Here is a 20,435-nt window from a genome sequence, read left to right on the forward strand (position 1 = left end):
AAGCTAATGGTTATCTTTAATTAAGAGATTCGGTTCTAGGCTATAAGAATACATATTCGCGTGATAATAATGGTGGTCCAATGTTCCATACGACTGAAAACTGTAGCCCAATTTACATTTTTTAAATCTCCTCCCCAAATTCACTGCTTAACCAATGTCTGTTGTCCACCGACATGTCTCCGCCTTTTCCTGACATCCAAGGTAGGTTGCACTAAGAGGAGTTTTATAGCAACTGTTGCCCTGTGATTCAGCGCCATAGTCACCGTAGTCCTGGCGACTGTAACCCATCAACAACAACAACCTCTCGCTCCATCATTACCACCTCCACCATCCTCATCCTCATCAACACGTTAGTCTACGGTACAGGTGAATATGCTAGATCTACTACATTTTGCACATTGAAACAATTTGATTTCAAACCACTCCTCTTTTATGTCGTTAATGTGGAGTGAAGTTCAAAAATCGTGTTCTTTTGTGGATGTTTTACTGGGGGCAGCGAGCTAGCCTACTATCACTAGCAACATTAATTTCATTCATTGCTTGGCCAGTGCTAGCCAGCGGTGCATGTCAACCAGCACTGATGTAGTAAACGTTTTATATTCACACTTGTTACTTACGTTACGAACATTGCTGAGATTCATTCAGACAATAGATGAGGTAGCTAATTTTTTGTTGAGAATAAGAGCCCTTTTAATGTTGACCCGTGTGAGGGTTTTCTAGTTTTTCCTGTTTTTATATTAGCCTAGATGGCTAGCTACATTTACATTACCTGATGTTAGCCCATAAAAGAACTAGCCTAGCTAAAAGACACAGTACAGGACTGGCCAGCAGACCAGCGGCGAGTGTGTAACTAACCTTATTTGGCCAGCTGGTATCCTATACGGGCTGGGGAAGTCCCGTTTTTCTATTGATCAGTATATGTACCTTTGAGCAGTCTAACAACGGTTTCGTGCAAGTGGGCAGGTGTAATGTTATGCTTGTAAAAAGGCTAACAGTTAGCTAGCTAGTCCGCTATGATAGCTAGCTAAAGCAAATAGCCGTGGAAGCCAGCCAGCCGCAAAACTGTTACATCTGGTTCATCTTTTTTTGTGGTGGTTCTGATATGCATATGGTTTGCTTTTATTGAATCATTGTCAACTTTGAAGAGTTGGTAGATCAACGCCTGTCAACTAAAGTGTGCTCCGCTTGCTGAGGTATAGAGAGTTCTGCTTTGCAACACCCACCAGTTAGTATTTTGGGGGTTCACTTGCCAGCTAGCTAACAAGCTAGAAATTCGTTGCGGTTCGGTCTTTCTAGCTGGCCGACCAGGTTAGCTGTGGCTAGCTAGCTAAATTGGCTTCTCCTTTTGTGTCATTTGTGGTCGTGCGCGAGTAGCATGTTGGCTACCGCTAGCTGTAACAGACAGAACAGGCAAATCTCAAGTGTTCGCAATCTTCAGATGATAACGTAACGCGAAATTGTGAAATAGTTAATCTACAGCTTGTCTGAACTGTCTTACATCTTCGTTATTAATGCTGGATAACGATAGCAGCAGAAATAAGTAAATCAGTTTGTGCGTAAAGCTAAGTAGCCTGTTTTTTGCCTTTAAAAGTAACGTTACCCAGCTTTACCTGGTCAAATTGGCTGCATTGTTTTGGCAGAGCATCAGTTTGTAGTTGACAAGGTAAGAGGCTCATAAGCTGAATAGTAGCCTATTCCCCTTTTCCTAATGTGTATTCTGGAGTTGGGTAGCTAGTCCATACATTTATCATGTCAGCGCAACGTAATAGCTGACGTTAGCCAAGTTGGTAAATGTACTAACGTTGGTTAGTGTTCTGTTAATAATAGTTAAGCTTACGCTAAAACACACATGTAGTGATGCTTTATATTTCGGTGAATAGAACGCTTACTCACTCACGGGTTTCGGGCCTAACCTTAGTCAAGGCTGATTCTTCATCAATTGTCCGCAGTGTGCTAGGCTAAACGTCAGCAACACCTGCTGCAAGTAACGCAGTAGCAAGTTTCTTTATTGTGGACCTGTTGCAATTGTCCCGAGACGTTTATTGCGAGCATCTTGGTATCTCTAAAACATCTAGAAGGACGACTTTGTAGTTTTGTAGAAACGCAAAGTTTACCAACTATGATGATGGGGTGAATAGTCTGCTGTATGATCTTGCCATGTTAAGATATTGGGGCCCATAATGTTGAATTCCTCTGTACCATCCACTATATTAGAACACAAGTAAAAGACAATTTATTTGTTTTTGACCTGTAAGACATCTTCAGCATGTTTCCGGGTGTTGCATCAGCATTCTTTCCTCTTTTCCTATCCTCTTTTTCCCCCCCCCTAAGTCCACTGGGTGTGTTTCCCTAGTCCCAGAGCCCCTGTTGTCTTCATTAAGGGATGGGAACAGGTGTGTTGTATGGTCAGGAGAGGGAGGGGTTCAGGTGCTTACATGGAGGGGATGGGAGTTGGTCATCTAATCAATTATGTGCTAGGCAGGTGTTTTTTTTTTGTTGTTCTTATTAAAGAAAGAACGTAAAGAATCAAACCAATATCATTGTTGTAATGGTAGCTGGAAGTAGCTCATTCCGATCTGTTGAAAAACTGGTACTGAGACTAGATTAGAACTATTTCTCACTATTTATAGTTTTTGAATAATAGTGGATTGCACGTGGTTGCAAAGAAAATAACAGCCAAACCAAGAATGGCAATGTGCATTCATGTTACCATGGCAACAAAAGTACCTGTGTACATCCACATCTCCAACCTTGATGAAGGGGAAAATCCATGTTAAAATCCGCAATGGTCTGTTAATGACCACACAATGACTCATGTTCAACACATGCAATTTCAAAAGGTCTAAAATTGAAATTGAAATACTTGAGTCAACAAATAATTATTTGGTGTACAGGAACCAAGCATAACTTGTATGAATCTATAAATCTAGCTGTAACCATAACGCATTCATATATCATGACAGGAGGTGAACGCACTCATCCCAAAATGAAATCTGATGCTGTGTGATCTCAAATTAATTTCTCGGACTGAAGAGCACAGTGTTCACCAAAACATACATTGCATTTATCCCACGCATAGTTTATTAGGCATAGTTCTATTGTTGCATCCCCTGTGATGCACACAAATTGTCAAGGTTTCTGGTGAAGAATGTCTGTCAGTCACTGTCTCGTGATTGCAGTATGCACCTTGCCAGGCACCTTTGGGAATTGATGTGTGAGGTGATGAGTTGTCACTCAGGCACACTAGCACAGTGAAAGCTGAAAACAAGACAAAACTGCCACCGGACTGATGCCTCCCTCCCAGCCATCTGTTGCGCACTCTCGTTTGCGTCTTCCCTCTCGTTCTCGTTTTTCCCTGTTTCTCCTCCCACCCCAGACCTGCTGAGTCCAGCTGGAGTCCTGTCTATGCCCCCCTTCCCCCACCCCACCCCACGCCACAGTACGAGGATGGCAAGGATTTGCAGGGCACTAGTTATCAGCTCACATTACCCACTCATCTGAAGTCAGGTGCGCCACAGACACAAGGCCAGGCCACCTGTTCCGTGGATCCCGTTCCCTCTCCAATCACTTAGAGGGAGGGCCAGTTGATTCAATTATTCATTTTGAGGGGTCATTTTCACCGACCGCCACCGCTTCAAATGCAACGGTGCTCGCTAGTTTCAACAGTGGCCCCTGTTTGGTGAATTTTTTTTGTGATCAAGCGAATTGACCGCCACCGATTAGAATTCGTAACATCTGGAAGCTTTATTGGATTGGTAGGGACATGACGGCATGGCGCTCACTTATGAAAGAGGACATTATAATTGGGGGAGGGGTGGTAGTGGTACAGTGATGGCTTCAATAGAGAGACAATGGTTTTCTAAGGATGTAGCCTGACACAGGTTGAAGTTCGGTTCATGTTTAACATACTTTGTGCTTTGTTACACTTATAGATGTTTTTCATAACATCCAAAACATTTTAAAGAAATTCGACGTCCTCCCTTGGATAGGATTGTGGTCAGTCAAGGTAGGCACAGGGGCTTTGCTCTGGCTACGTGTGTGTGTGTGGAGTGTGTGCTTGAGGCCACAGGAGTGCCAGGGAGTACAGGGCTTAAGAGGGCCTCAGGGGAGCACATAAAGAGAACCAAGGTGAGGGGAGGCAGGGAGTGTGTGTGTGTCTGTGTGTGTGTGTGTGTGTAGGGGGTATGGGGGTTTCCAGAGCAGAGGGAGGCAGGCAGGTTTGTGTTTACACAGCCCCCCCCACCACAGACCCATGCACCAAAACACACTCTCTCTCTCTCTTACTCTCTCCTTTCTCCTCCTCACTTTCTGTCTTTCTCTATCGCTCTCTCTCTCTATCCCCCCTGCAGTTTCTATTGATGTTATGTGCCGCAAACAGTGATGATGTACTCTTGGGCCTGTTAACTAATCTTGTTTGCTCTATTTTTATTTATTGGCCGGATTTGCATGCATCATATCCGGAATAAATGCAATTACTTATGTTTATCTTGTGTCGCTTGTTTCCCTAGACACTTTTTCATAATCTCCTTTATACGTTTCACTATAAGAGGGGGGAAAAAACGCAATTAAAGAGCAGGCAAGGATGGTGTGGAAGAGATTATGGTAGAAGACACTCCAGCTCCGTGCTACTCTCTGTCCAAATCTGAACGTTTTACATGTCGTGATTTGAAGTGTGCTAATGTAAAATGAGGTTGGTCTCTCTGATCAGTTTTAAGTCTTAGGAGTTGAAAGTAGCCAAGCACTCTGTGTGTGTGTGTGTGTGTGTGTGTGTGTGTGTGTGTGTGTGTGTGTGTGTGTGTGTGTGTGTGTGTGTGTGTTTTGTAGGCTGTGTCGTCTCCTCTCCAGCATGCTCCAGTCATGCTGTGTAATCAGACATTCAGACTAGGGGAAGGATCAGGGGTTGTTGAGATGCACCTGAACAAAACAACACCTGTAGTCCTCAGGTAGATGAGGGGGAGGCAGCGGCGATATCTCCACGGAGAGCCGCAGGTTTAATTAGCCTACAGGGACCCAGTCATAGAAATAGTGATGAGGGGAAGGAGAAGGGGGGGGGGGGGGGGGGGTTGGAGTCATCCGGAGAGTTCTGTGTCATTCGAATCTCCTCAGAGCTATGGAGCGGCAAGCTGTAGCCATAATGAGGTTTGTTAAAGGCATTACGGGTACCAGAGCTTTTACCTCAAGCCCTCTGTGTCTTCCTCTGTATCCTGAAGTGTTCCATACGCCTTGAGTGCCACACAATGGCGGTGGATTTCACACAGGCGTGTGCCTCCGTCAATGCAGCGCGCTGTATGGGGAACACCCACGTGTGGCGTGCCTCGACCAGGGGAGATTGAGGGGCCTGCGGAGAGGGGTCGGAAACACAACCGGCAGGTGAATCGAGGCAGGCAAACACGTGCGGTGAACTCGAGACCCTGCCAGCTAATTGGGGCCAATGTGGACATGAAGCTGCATGAAGTTGGGAGGCAGGATTCTAAGTGATTAATTATTAACAGGTTTTATTGTGTGCGTGTGTGTGTCTGTCTGTGTGTGTGTGTGCGTGTGTGTGTGTGTGTGTGTGTGGTCTTGTAGACAGAGCGGGCAGACCTGGCTGGAACAGCACACAGGTTAAGAGCTGGGCAGCGAGTTCTCTACAGGTCCCTGTGGGAGGATGGGGATCGGGGCAGGCAGGATTTTGAGCAAGGATTTTGACCTCCCCAAAAAACAGGATTGGTCACATCCAGGAGTGCCTCTTAAAAACAGATTAACAGTCCTCTACCCAAGGAAGTGAATCTTCAGTAATTAAAGGACTGGGCCCATTGAGCACACAAGCCATCTAAAAATATATCGGTATCTTAGGATGTGTAAATAAACAGGCTACCTTATATGGCTAACGTTGACGTTAAGATTCATTGTAGTTGCATTCCAGTGTGTGATGTTTAAAAAAAGAAAATGACTAGCTGAATGTATCGATGGCACAGGTGTAAGTGGTGCATATTTTTTGGTGAAATGTCATTTTCATTAGACAGGATTTCTAATGACATTAAATAATAATGAAGGCTTTTTATTGCTTTGCGATTGGGGTGTGCGTTTTAGCATTTGGTTTATTTCAATTCCTCGCCATAACATGCTCCACAAGAAACACTTAGAGAGCCGTGTTGCATTTTATGCAACCCACCGACATGGGCGCTGTGAAGCTTGTTCAGTATGTGTAATGTACTGGAAAACAGTGAGGCTGGGATATGCATTAACATAGTCGCACACACACACACACACAGTCACTGCTACAGGTGCTCATGTCTATGAAGCCACAGTGTACCTCTTGAGTGTAGGCCATGGCTAGGCTATTGATTGTGCCATGTGCTATTTTGCAGACTAACACATTGATGGGTTTAGCATAGCATTCTTGAATTTCCCCTTGGGGATCAATAAAGTATCTATCTATCTATCTATCTATCTAGAATAGCTTTTGAATTTACCATCTGATTGTTGTATTGATTACTTAGATAGCTCTTTATAGTTTGCTCACACGAGCACACGAGTTTCCTGGCACGAGCCAGGCTTCATCTTGGGTGTAGGTTTTTAAAAAAAAAAATGTATTGTATTATTTTTTATCCTTCTGAGAGAGTATTTGTCTTAAGACTGCAGATAAAGCTACATGAATAGTGTGTGTGTAGGATCATGAGTCTGGTTGAGCTCCTAAAAAAACACAGATTTAAACCAAACAATCTTTTTTATGACTAGATAATTAGACTCAATTTAGTGTGCCCCCCCCCCCCACACACACACACCACAGGCAGAAGCAATGTAGTTCAACAGCAGCGAAAGCTGAGGGCACAAGATAAAATAGGATTTTAATTACTTTCACAAATAGTGAAAGACAAACTCTGGAGAAGAGGTCAGGTGAGAGAGTTGAATGCCTTTCAAGTTGTTGTCAGGGCTCCAGAAGCGATGTTAATCTTCACAAATGGCAACAGCCGAATTTACACGCAGGCTGGCGTTAGCTAAATATGTTGTGTACCGTTTTAAAGTCGAAATAGGAACCGCTTCCGAAGACAACAGTGATGACCGTGATCTAGGCGAGGATAGTGCTGGAGACGGTAAGCTGTGGCAGAGCCACCGCATGGATTTGTGTAGCTGTGGGTCAGATAGATGAGTTACTCTAATCTAAACGATTAAGATCTGTGTATGTGTTGCGGAAGATCCGTCAGCACAAGAGGTGGGTGGAAAAGTGAAGACGTGTTTCAGGGGTGTGATTCTTCCGTTTTTAAACGGAATTCCGTTTTTTTAGGCCTGAAAATGAGACCCACGCAATTCGTATAGATCCGCTGAGTTTTTTTTTGGGGGGGGGGGGGGTCGGTTTATTTCTGTAGCCTAAACACAGACCATTGCTTTATAATAGGCCGCTGACAATGACGACGGGTTTGGTGCTTCTTTCATTCATATCACTCCGCAAGCCTTGTCCGTTCTCTAGTCACTAGTGGAATTCATTGAAAGTGAAAGCAGACGGGTTGATGAATGTTTGATGCAAGTTCGATGTGTGAGTGTGTGGTAAACTATTTGTTTCTTAGCAGAAGCCATGAAACGGTAAAGGTCAAATTATTTGTTTAAGAAGACATGTTTATGAAGTTGTTGGTTTTTTTTGTTGTCTTTGCTTCGCGTTCGCGTCCAGTTTGACGTGTCTGGATTTTCCGATAATGACGACAATCTCCTGGTGCTGATATTGACTTTTAATTTCTGCGCGTGCAAACTAGTCTAGGCTACAACTGTGCTTGAAGTTAGCTGTGACAGACTAGCCTACTGGTTTTCATCGTTTTCACCACAAAGCCCGTCTACCTTAGGTCTACTAAATTGTTTAGTTAACACCTTGTCATTCCGCGTTTGTCCAGCCGTTCACCTCCGTGCGCCCCATGTCATTCAAAACATAGGCTATTTCGGGATAGACATCTCACTATGAGAAAACGTATTATGATAGTGCTAAGAGATTTACACTTTGGCATTCTTGGTAAACATCAGTCTTGCACATAATATTGAGCTGATTTTTTTAGTGGAAATGGCCTATTGTAGCATTGTGCTGATACATGGAAAAAAGTTGCCTATTTAAAGGCACAGTCTGAATTTTAATCCTAGCTCTCCATTGAGTGTGTGCACTTGGAACAACTATGTAGCCTATACCAGTAGGGCCTGCCATTTATTTTAGGAGGAGAGGAGGACATGTTACCTTGGAAGGAGAGGGAGTGGTGCAATTTGATTTTCTTTCCAACTTAAATATCAATAACCTTCAAGCAACCTCTTCAATCAGCATCAATAGGCCTATTGTACAGGACTAGACGACTGTAAGGGGGCAGGCTAAATGTTATCATAGGCCTATAGCCTACTAAATAATGTAGTCAACATTATAACTTTATGTTGGTTTAAGTTGAAACAAAACATGAACTGAGAAAATCCATAATTCTACATCATTGTTGGCAAAATGATCATGATAGCCTATATTTCAGCCATATCTGCTTTAGTCTTAAGTAGTCCCTTGGCTACTTTGCTATAAATGAGTTTTCTTTAGGCCTTATAGACTATTTTGTAATATGTTATAATGTTTGAAATATATGTATCTCATTCTATCAATACTTCTCATAAAAGTCATCAGATGTCATCATTTAAGGGGTTATTTTTAAAAAAATTCTCCCGGGGTGCATGCCAGACCCCCCTAGTAAATTACATTGAAGTGCACAGTAGCCGATACTATAGTACCTTAGCTATACACTAGAGCAGCAGTTCACAAACTTTAGCCCCCAAGGACCACTGACTTGGCTCGCGTACCCCACCGTCGACACATTAAAAAAAAAAAAAGGGGGGGGGGGGGGGGGGTCGGATATATTTTCCTTTTTTTTTGTCCTTTGCCAATCACACCCCTGGTGTTTGTGTGTGTGTGTGTGTGTGTGAGAGAGAGAGAGATATGTACAGTAGTCTACGCAGTGGTGGGTGTGGTGTTTCTAATTCAAGGTTTGCTGGTGCGTGTGTGCATGTGTGCATGAGATGTACAGTAGTCAAGGGCTGTGCGTTAACTTGTTTTGCTGATGATAGCACTGGTGCTACAGAGGTTGATCATGTTGTAGCACAGCCCACTAAATCTCTGGCATTGGTACGTAGTTACAAGCACCTCATCTGTAGGCTGCGCTCTAGAAAACATTTGAAATGAGGTGTCACTGGTGTGTCAAGCTGGTAAATCATCCATAGCACAGACTGTAGCACTGCACTGCCTTGTAGTCTGTGGATGTCTTGGAAATCATCCATAGCACTGCACTGCCTTGTAGTCTATGTCTGTATTGATGTGTGTGTGTGTGGTGTTTGTAATCCAAGGGTTGCTGGTGTGTGATGTGTAAGGTACATGTGTGTGTGTGTTCATGAGTCCTACCTGTGCCAGGTGTGGTCAGTCCTCTCTGTGGTACAGCAGATGGACAGGAGGAGATAAGGAGTCCTATCAGTGACTTCCCCCATAATCATCAGCCACCTTTATCAGACAGAAGGCACACAGACAGGTGTGTGTGTGTGTGTGTGTGTGTGTGTGGTCCCCCCCAGGGGGTTGCAGCATCATTCAGATCCAAGTCCTCGGGTCGGGGGAACCCGGGTTTGAATTCAACCCACTGACCCCCCCCCCCCCCATCCCTCTCACACTTGCTTCCTATCGCTGTTCACTGCCTTGTTTGGAAAAAAGTGTTGTATCTCACAAAGTGTGTGTGTTTGTCTGTGTGTGTGTGTGTGTGTGTGTGAAGGCGCCATGCAAACGCCCGAGGCCGGCGCTGACTCGTCCACGGTGCCCCTCCAGACCAGCGTGCAGCCGGCCGTCTCCGCACAGCAAGGGGTCTCTCAGGTGCCCGTCCAGCAGCAGGTGTGTGTGTGTGTTTGTCTGTGTGTGTGAGAGGGAGGGAGGGAGGGATAGAGAGAGAGTGTGTTAATGTGTCACTGCTGTTATGTGTGTTATTAATGTGTGCTATTATTGTGTGTGTGCATACATGGTGTGTTAGTCCATCACTAATGTTTGTTGTGACTTTATTTGGCTCAGAGTAAGTGTGTGTGTGTGTGTGTGTGTGTGTGTGTGTGTGTGTGTCTCAGTGTGTGTGTGTGTGTGTGTGTTCTGTGTGTGTATGTTTACATTTCTGCGTGTGTGTGTGTGTGTGTGTGCTGAGGGAGTGTGTGTATGTGTGTGAGAGAGAGGCAGAGAGAGAGAGTGTAATGTTTGCCCTGTCTCTGATCTGTACAGGCTCAGACTGTTCAGCAGGTGCAGCATGTGTATCCTGCACAAGTTCAGTATGTTGAGGAGAACAACGGTGTGTACTCCAATGGAACCATGTAAGTACCCCCTCCTCTCCTCCCTCTCTCCCTGTCTGTCTGTCTGTCTGTCTGTCTGTCTGCCTGCTGTCGCAAAAATATGTTTTTCTTGGACTGTTTCTTTTGTTTGTTCTGTGTGAGGAGTCACCTGACTGTGACCTGAAGTGCTCACAAGTACATCTATAATGACTTCCCTACAATGGCGTGTGTGTGTGTGTGTGTGTGTGTGTGTGTGTGTGTGTGTGTGTGTGTGTGTGTGTGTGTGTGTGGTGTGTGGTGTGTGGTGTGTGGTGTGTGGTGTGTGGTGTGTGGTGTGTGGTGTGTGGTGTGTGGTGTGTGGTGTGTGGTGTGTGGTGTGTGTGGTGTGTGTGGTGTGTGTGCGCTGAGGGAGACTGAAGACACTGAAGACATGTGGCACTTGCAAGGGCTTTGTATTCAACACAGGCACACACACACACACACACACTCTCGTGTCTCTTAATGGGTATGCAAAACAAAAACGTATTTTCATGTGATGACGTGTGGTAGCAGACACACCTGTGAACACTTCGACTCCTGAAAGGCACTTCTATTGCAGCTTCTGCTTGGATGCTCCTATCTGCTGCAGGCCAGAGGAACTAGTCCACCGTGTGGCCCAGAAACTTAACATCTGACTCTGTCAATCCTAGAAGACACAATGCAAACGCATATAAACGCTCATTCAGTCAGTCAGTGCTTGTTAAAATCCACTGTTCCATATGCCCCCTCCAGAAACTCTGATTTGTTGGCTCTCTCTGCTATATACAGTATTCCCTTACCGTTTTACAACCATAATCCATCTGAACGCCCACACATATAGTCCAAATATGAGCATAATTTGGATGTAAAACCGTGGGTTATTGCCAGCACAAATGCTCAGCTGACAGTGAAGACATACATTCAGAAAAGCTGAACATGTATGTTTATTTATACCACAGCTTTGTCGAATCCTCGATTGTGACCCATATTAAAGAATGTCATTTATATAAATATCACAATTTACTGTTCATTCTTTTAGTGTTACTATTGCTTTGGCAGAGCAGTTGATAAACATGTTTCATTTTCAGAAATAAGAGCCCATTGATTTGCTCTATTGGCCTGTAAAAGCTTGCTGTAAACCTGACAGATTTTAATGTGCTTTGTGTTGTGTAGTATACACATTCAATCATCTGATACAGCTGTTAGGTATTGAAATGCCCCCCCCCCCCCCCCCCCCTTACTGCCAATAGGATCACTATCAGAACATTACATCACCCTATTTGTGTTTCTGCCTGGAAATGGCTTGGGGCTAGCCTGGTGGCTAAATGTATGGTAATGCCTTGGTGGTTCATGTTGTGTTGTACACCCTAAAGGGGTGTATGTGTGTGTGTGTGTGTGTGTGTGTGTGTGATACTGACCTTTGACCCTCCTCTCTGCAGTCGGACGTACTCGTACTCGGAGCCTCAGCTCTACAGCCAGAACAGCGGGGGGAACTACTTCGACACGCAGGGGGGCTCGTCGCAGGTGACCACGGTGGTGTCGTCGCACGGAATGGCCAACAACAACGGTGGTGGCGGCGCAGGCGGCATGGGCATGGGTCTGGCGGGGGGGCAGATCATCAGCAGCTCGGGCGCCTACCTCATCGGAGGAGGCAACTCCATGGACAGCGCCACCCCGCACCCCACGGCGCAGACGCCCAGGGCCTCGCCGGCCACGGTCAGTGTGAGTGGGAGCACTTGTGTCCGCCCGTTGGGCTTCTTTTTTGTGTGGGAGGCAAATGTGTGAGTGTACGTGTGTGTGTGTGTGTGTGTGTGTGTTTGTGTGGAGGAGGGACAATTTGTCTGAGGGACAATTTGAGAGCGTGGATAGGTGTCTGATCAAGTGTAGGAATGTGTCTGAATGTCCTAAAGGATATTCTCTCTCTCTCTCTCTCTCACACACAATTTATCAGTTAGTTGTCAACTATTAAATTAGTCTTGTTCCACTGCTTGGTTGAATTCTACATTGCCCTGCGTTCTTTAGAACGTGTTATTTGCACACCTATGAAGTAGATCAAAGTTTTTGGCTGTATCACACTCGTGTATTAATTCGCCGAACTTTAAATGAACTGTCATGTTGTATCCAAGTAGTAAACTACAGATGTTCAGAACATAGCAACATTGTAGCATATGATGGAGGTGGCTTTAAGCTACTTGGATGGCAGCAGGCTAGAATAGCGATGTTTCAAACCCTAAGGTTCATCAGAATCCTGGTATATGCCTGCTTGACAACAGTGTGATGGAACTAATGACTGGCCTTTGGCCATAGCAACCATCCATTTAGAACTAGTAACGGCACTTTGTCTTGAAAGTTGAGAAATTAGTTGATATGTAACAGAAATAAGTAATAAGACCGCAATTCTAGTTTAAATGATAACAGGAGATGAACACCATGCAGTTGGCAACATGATATAAGTGGGATAATGGACTCCACAGTGTTCGGTTCACAGAAATAAATGTTTTTACAGGGTGTAAACGCTCCGTTACGCATCGGGCCGTTTTTCCACCTCCGTGCATTTATTTCTGTGAACCGAACACACTGTCGTCTGTTATCCCTTACTTAATCACCGACTGGGTTTATTTTTTTATTTATTTTTTAAAGTAGTCTATCCAGTTTCTAAGATGTTGAATATTTGTTGCCTCTCATTTGGTCTTTTATACCTCCTCCCTCCCTCCTCGGGCCTCGATCCTCACTGATCTACATAAAGAATGATGGGTCGGCAACAATGGGATAGTCTATCCAGTGTTAGTTATAGATCAGTGGGAACGCCCCTCGAGGATCGAGCAGAGATGTTGAGAGGTACCCTTACTGTGGGCTGTAAGCAGCCTGGTTCCGCCTGACCACGTACGTCCGCTCAATTTAATTTCTCTTCATACTCCATCTGGTATAGCTTGATCCAGCTTTGTTTACTCCGGCAAATGCATCTCCGCCCAATCAGCGAACAGAGGATTTCCCAAGAGCGATTACATTTCAGTTTCAAGCCTATCGTTATCGTTGTGTTCCCTGTGGTTATCATGCGTCAGTACCAAACGTTAGTTATTGAACTCCAATGAATTCAAACTTCAGACAAGCGTCCACAAACCAGGAAATAAACGTTTGCCAATGGATCTAGGCCAGACTCTCTGAGAAGAAGAGAGTCTGGTCTCCAGGCTAGGCTGTAAGTATTCAACCCCCTTTGAAATTCACATTTCAAAAGATATTTACACATATTTTCCCGATCAGCATTATCTTTGTGAACATTTGTATTTTTCAAGTTTCCCAAAAAATGTATTAAAGAGACCCGGGCCTATGCAACTTTTTCATAGTCATAAAATCACTCAGAAATCGTTGTTTTGCTTGACTGACCAGTTTCATCGAAAACAGTAATATTTCCTCCCGCCCCCAGTGTCCCTATCCGCTATTGCAACTTTGCAGTTTCTGCAGGAGACGGTCGCTCCTTGTTTACATCTGGAAGTCTGAGACGCGTAAGGAACAAGAAGAACCACGCTTGCAATTTATATATCTCTATATAGCCTATATATGTATAAAATATACACGCTAAAGCTGTCGGGGAAGCTCTGCAGAGAAATATGCAAGCATAAAACGAGCGAAAACGGAAAACGAAACCGAAACCAGAGATGAAATCGCCAATCCTGCATAGTTTCTCTTTAAAGAGCTGAAATGGGCTTCTTGCTGCTGCTTCTTGCAAGTATCCAAGTCCTTTGCTAATGGGTTCCAGATGACAAAGGATTCAGAAAAAGTACAGAGGTGTCACTTATTTGGTCTTATCTTCTTATGATGAGGTAGAATAAATGAAAAGTCTTTTTCTGGATATAAAAGTCACTCTATCCAAGGGCAGGCTGTGAAATAGCTGAAGACTAAAGAGGCAAAGTGATTCAAATTATAACTGGTTAATATACAGTATAATATATATAGTAATATAAGTGGCTCAAAAACAGTTTCAGGAACATTCTATATTCTATTCTGTTCTGTTGTCAGTGCATAACCGTATGCTGAGGTTGGTACTCTCAAATCAAGTCCATTAAGGTTGCTGAAACACCAAAGATTATATTTCAAGTATTTATACTGGTTGAAAATATATGCATTTTTTGTTGTTGTTGTTAATTCAATTGTGATTTTCGCAGATAAACCACTTATTTGGCCCTCAGACATCTTTTTACATTGAAAACACTAATTGGGAAAATGTGTAGATATCTTCTCTAAACAAGAAAACAGTGATGATCTGTAGGGGGCTATTGAATACTTTTAAAAGCCACTCTATTTAATATATAGACATATTTCACAATTTTCAGACATTTTCTGCCATCTATGCAGTCACAGTTTGCACGTGTTACTGTTAGCATGTCCACATAGAGCCAAAACACTGCCTGCACTGCTATGCCCCACTCTCTCGACACATTTCCTCTACAGCTGTTTGATGTCAAACTGGCTATTTAGTTAACCCCACCCCCTCAACCCTGGTGTCAGCCATGGCTGTCATCATCCTACACGCTCTCTGTGTCTGTCTCTGTCTCGAGAGATGAGCGCTTGATATTTTCTCACTCGAAATGAAATTGCCGTGTCTATAAAGGCAAGTCCCTCCTGCTGCCGCACTGGTGATCATAATGAGAGTCGTGTGGGGGAGGCCAGGACTGACTTCATCACATTAAATCCACCAGGGTAAGGTGGGGGTCTCAGGCGCCATAGAGTAGGCAGCCGGTGATGAGGCTACTTTGACCCCTGCTGGTGAGATGCGGTAGTGCTGCTGTCGAAGGTGATGCAGCGTTGTATTTTGACTCATACACCACCTTCTTCCTCAAGGACACTCTCACCACCCCTAACACACACACACACACGCACACACACACACACACACTTTCCCTTAAATCGCTCCACTTATGGAAAGTCAGGTATTGTCTTTACAAAATGCTTTGTATACCGTCCGGCAAGATAGGGTGGACTGGGCACTTCCACATAATTCAGGCATACTGACTGTGTGTTGATATGGGATGGTTAAATCGCCGTGCTTTGCTACTGTTTCTGAAGCATTTAAGTATTTATTTGTTTATTTATTTATTTGTTTGTTTATTTATTTATTTATTTATTAGGGGGTGGCTGGCTTTCCTGTCCACTGCTTCAATCAGTTAATGTTTCTTGCTGATCACAGCTGCAGTTTCCTGTGAACGTTTGTGTATGTGTGTGTGTGTGTGATATTGGTTACCAGTCTTCTGCTATAGCTTTTATTACACTTCTCTCTGTCATTATGTTCTTTTTTCTTTTTACTTTTCTCCCTCACCCTCTCTTTCTCTCTCTCCCCCTCTCCCTCTCCCCCCCCACCCCCCCTGTGCTATTTGTTTTTTCTTTCTCCCCCTTTTTTTTGTTTTTGTTTTGTTCTTGTTTTGCTCTTTGCTATCAGATTGAAATGGCGATTGAGACGCTCCAAAAGTCTGAAGGGTTGTCCTCTCAGAGAAGCTCGCTGCTCAACAGCCATGTAAGTTTTGCTTTTATGATCAACACCCCGTCTGCCTCCTGCCTTCTCTGTCCTGCTCTCCCCGTTCCGCTCTTCTCCTGCCCTCCGCTCTTCCGCTGCCTTGCTGCTTTTCATTTAAAGGGGCGCTGCCCGGGGTTGGGATTGCTACACTTTAAAAACGTATCCACCACTTCATTTTGTCTGGACAGACAGACGCACTCAGTGTTTTGCAACCCATTCCTCACCGCGACTGTTATTTCCTTTCACTGATGCGTTGCATAAGTGTTGATGAAGCCATAAAGAGTTTAACAGTGTTTAATCCTACGATATTGTTTGTGAAGTGACCTTGAGTGTCATGGAAGGCGCTTTAAATAAAATGGTGGTATTATTATTATTATTATCATCATTATTATTATTATTATTATTGATCCAAAAGGAGTTTTAATGGATCGTCTAGATTTGTAGACGTTATATCATCTTTAGTGTGGCAGTACCTTAAGAAACAATGGTGAATTTGTTCATATTTATGTGTGTAAAATGTAAATAGAAATGAAACCCCTAAAAATGTCTTTCCTCACGGGAGAGAAAGAAATTCACGATCAAATCATTAGTTATTGATCATGTTGACTTTATGTAGTAAGCAACTCATGCTGCTCAAGGTTTGACTGTTTAAAACACGAATGGTATCTTGTTGTGGCTAGATAGTTTGTCTCAAGATAGCAAGCAAAGCCAAAAGTTTCCTTTCATTAACCTCCCCCAGAGAGAGTACCATTGGGTCGCAGCTTTGACCTGACATGACCTTCATCCAACTTCATTGTAGTGATGCCATTATATCAGCATTGCTGTTTTGTGCTTACAAACCGTGCAAACCACCCCCACACCCCCATAAAAAATTCAATCTGAAATATTCCTTTGTCATTTATGGTATTACCATCTCTCTGGAGTGAAGAGTATGAATGTGATGGATTAGACCAGCATAAAAGGACCACAGTAGTCTTATAAAAAAAAAAAAGAAAATAATAATAATAAAAAAAAAATGTGCTGAGCAGAAAGCAGACAGAATGGCTGAGCGTTAATAACATGAATAAATCAAGATGGCCAACTCCGTGGGCTGTAGGTAACGGTAGGCCTGTGCGGCAACCCCGCTGTGCACGGCACTGGAATTCATATAGCAAGAAGAATTACAGCTCTGCTTTTGAGATTGACCCAAATACCTCCTATTGTGCGATCATTTCTTATGGCTGGGAACCACGTAGGAAAGAAAGTTAGAAACTTATGAAAAGTTAGACACACAGGCAGAGGCCTACAAAAGAACTCGATCACCACCACCCCCAAACACCACCCTCCTTCCCCCAACCGGAGTGTCGCAACTCACCCCCCCTGGACACCCCCTCTTACACGGCGTCTGGCTGCGTTTCCCTCCTCTGTCCCATAGCTGCAGTGGCTCCTGGACAACTACGAGACGGCGGAGGGCGTGAGCCTGCCGCGCTCCACCCTCTACAACCACTACCTGCGCCACTGCCAGGAGCAGAAGCTGGACCCGGTCAACGCCGCCTCCTTTGGCAAGCTGATCCGCTCCATCTTCATGGGGCTCCGCACTAGACGCCTGGGCACCAGGTTAGTTCCATCCTCCCTCTCTCTCTCTCTCTCTTTCTCTCTCTCTCTCTCTCTTTCTCTTTCTTTCTCTCTCTCCCTCTGTCTCGCACTCTCTTCCTCTCCCTCTCCTTCTCACTCTCTCGCTTTATTAGCATGGGTACAGTATTCCCCCCCCTTCCTTCTATCTCTCCTCTTTCTCTCTCTCTCCTCTTTCTCTATCCCTTCTTCTTATCCCCTCTCTTTCTCACTCTCTCTTTGTTCACCTGTCATCTTCTGCCCCCATTGTTGCTTTTGTCTTCTTTCTCCCTGGTGTCTCTCTTGCCCTGTCCTCTCCTTACCTCCTCGCTCTCCTCGCTCCCATCATCTAGGGCTCCTTTTCACTGCTAGTGTTACTCGTCTTTCTTTCTCTCCTCTCCTCACCTTGTCTTTGTTCCTGCGCTCTGTCTTCACCTTCACCGCCCACTCTTCATTACCTCCCTCCTTCCCTCCCCCACTCTCTCTCCTCTTCCCCTTTGTCCTCACGCCAGCTTTTGATTGAACAATCGTCCTTGGTCCGTTGGAGCTCTCCCACTCTCACATTTGTGCCCACTGACCGACTGTGCTGTCTTAACTTGACTGACCAACCTGCTGCTGCTGTTGTCGTGTGTGTGTGTGTGTGTGTGTGTGTGTGTGTGTGTGTGTGTGTGTCCTGCAGGGGGAACTCTAAGTACCACTACTACGGGATCCGAGTCAAACCCGACTCGCCCCTCAACCGGCTGCAGGAGGACATGCAGTACATGGCTCTCAGACAGCAGCCCATGCAGCAGAAACAGAGGTAGCGCTTTACAAACGAAACATGAAGAAGCTACGCTGCACATTCTGACCACTATTTTTTTCCAAAAGACTTGAAAAACATACACACAGAGACAGAAGCATAGGAATATGCTCTAATGGAAATGGTCATTTCATCTACACAGATGCACAGCCTTGGATCCTACTCTCGCTGGATCCTCAACTGCCATTCTTTAGACACACTACTAATGCATTTACCACAAACCTGTTTCCCTTAAAGGAACACTTCACTGTTTTTTCATATTAAACTATGTTACTCGCAATTAAGACGAGTTGATGCATACCTCTCATGTTTCAATGCGTGCACTCACTGGCTCTGGCGCGCGGCGCAACTTTGATAGTACTTAGCTAGCCCAATGCATTCATTAGGATCCAAACAGAGATGAAGTTAGAAGCGACCAAACACCTCCATGTTTTCCCTATTAAAATACATTTACACGAGTAGTAACACGACCAAGTATGGTGAGACAAAATAAAATGTGGTGCATTTCGAAGCAGGTAAAAGGGATAACTATATTGTGTGGCGGAATAATATTGGGAGCACTTAGACTCTGCGCAGTAATATCCTCACTCCAAAGTCAAACTGAAAGTGCAAGAGTGAGGATATTACTACGCCACACAATATAGTTATCCCTCTTACCTGCTTAGAAATGCACCACGTTTTATTTTGTCTCACCATACTTGGTCGTGTTACTACTAGTTCCACAGAGCATGCTTGAAAATGGTTTCTTTGAGACCTGGGCTACAGAAATTTGTATAAAGAAATGGTTTATGCTGATGTGGCTGTACTGATTAGTATGTATTTGTAGCTGACAATATCTATACATTCTCTTCTACATTATAATTCTAATATGTATGACTCAGTCTTACTCTCTTTTTAACCTCTTCATGAAATATGGAGAAATTGGGGCAGCTCATTAGAATTGCATAACATCCGGGTTTTTTTTATATGTAACCCATTAAAAAAACATTCAAATATCCCCCCAGCTCTGAGATTCATGTGAGTTCCCAGCATTGTATTGGGGCTAGTTGTGTATGTTTACCTGTCTCACCACCACCAACTCCTGTGTTGTCTGGTCAGGTTCAAGCCGGTGCAGAAAGTGGACAGCATGTCGGGGGAGAACTACTCCGGTGGCGCCGTGCAGCACACGGCCAGCGCGGCCGAGCAGACGGTCATCGCTCAGAGCCAGCACCACCAGCAGTTCCTGGGTAACGCCAGCTCCTCTCTCAACCTCTGCCCCTGATGGTGCTTTTTGAAATAAACAAAATTAGGAGCAAAATTCTGGTTGCAGAGGACATTTCTCTTGACTTAGTACTTGGCTTTTTGTCCTGCTCACATTTTTTACTTGGATGTGCGTGCTTTGATTACTCTTTCCTGATAGTAGTGCCCCACCTAAACTAAGAAATGAAATACACATTAACACACACACACACACACACGTTTTTGTTCATGTGTGACTGATTTTCTGGGTTTCTACGTCTCTCTAAGATGCCTCCCGTGCGCTGCCCGAGTTTGCCGAGCTCGACCTGGGCGACACCAACGTGGACCACGTCTCCCCCGACGACGTCAAATCCCTGCAGACGCTCTACAGGGAGCACTGTGAGGTCAGGGGTCACACTCTCTCCCACACAGACCATAATAATAACCACCTTAGCAGTGAGGCTGAGAACATTAACAGTACAGGAGTAAACAGTTGTGAATGTGCTATGTAAGATGTGCCAAGGTGCATTCACTCACACAATTATGGGGACTAGGTGATGATGCTTGTGTATTAGCTCAATATGCAGTCTAAACTTTGTGTGTGTGTGTTGTGATACACAGGCCATCTTGGACGTGGTTGTGAACCTGCAGTTCAGCCTGATTGAGAAACTGTGGCAAACCTTCTGGCGGTACTCCCATTCCAATACTGTAGAGGGAGCCACAATTACAGAGAACAGGTCAGTGTCATATGTCCCTCCTATGATCTGCAGAAAAGCAGGAGCTTAGCTTGAAAAACGGCTGTCTCATCGTCTTTGTTCTCAGGGTCAAGAGTGTTTGCTAATGAAAATTGCTCTTGTCACTGTTAGCTGTACATTCAACATGTTTCTCCATTCAGTGTTCAGAGTATTTGTGAGGTCAGGCACTGGCGTTTTTTCTGGATGAATGGGCAAAAATTCTTGGTCTTGTTGGAAAGCCTTCCCAGATGAGTTGAAGCAGTCATGGCTGAAATATTCCATATCA

General features: G+C 44.5%; 1 protein-coding gene across 2 annotated transcripts in view; it reads left to right on the forward strand.

The window, feature by feature from the left end:
• The first annotated feature begins 101 nt into the window (after positions 1–101).
• Positions 102–20,435, forward strand: part of rfx3 (regulatory factor X, 3 (influences HLA class II expression)) — a 27,962-nt gene continuing 7,628 nt past the window's right edge. Inside the window, exons 1-10 of one of the 2 annotated variants that reach the window (XM_062528167.1) lie at positions 102–366; positions 9,747–9,862; positions 10,235–10,323; positions 11,739–12,021; positions 15,734–15,808; positions 17,223–17,404; positions 18,078–18,197; positions 19,296–19,423; positions 19,704–19,819; positions 20,037–20,152. In XM_062528167.1, coding sequence (XP_062384151.1) covers positions 9,752–9,862; positions 10,235–10,323; positions 11,739–12,021; positions 15,734–15,808; positions 17,223–17,404; positions 18,078–18,197; positions 19,296–19,423; positions 19,704–19,819; positions 20,037–20,152 — 1,220 coding nt within the window. In that variant the 5' untranslated portion in view covers positions 102–366; positions 9,747–9,751. Of the gene's footprint in view, positions 367–9,351; positions 9,513–9,746; positions 9,863–10,234; positions 10,324–11,738; positions 12,022–15,733; positions 15,809–17,222; positions 17,405–18,077; positions 18,198–19,295; positions 19,424–19,703; positions 19,820–20,036; positions 20,153–20,435 lie in introns of those variants that run through there. The other variant, XM_062528168.1, reaches the window with a different exon arrangement.

This window comes from Sardina pilchardus, chromosome 23, assembly GCF_963854185.1.
Source record: "Sardina pilchardus chromosome 23, fSarPil1.1, whole genome shotgun sequence".
NCBI classification, from domain to species: domain Eukaryota; kingdom Metazoa; phylum Chordata; class Actinopteri; order Clupeiformes; family Clupeidae; genus Sardina; species Sardina pilchardus.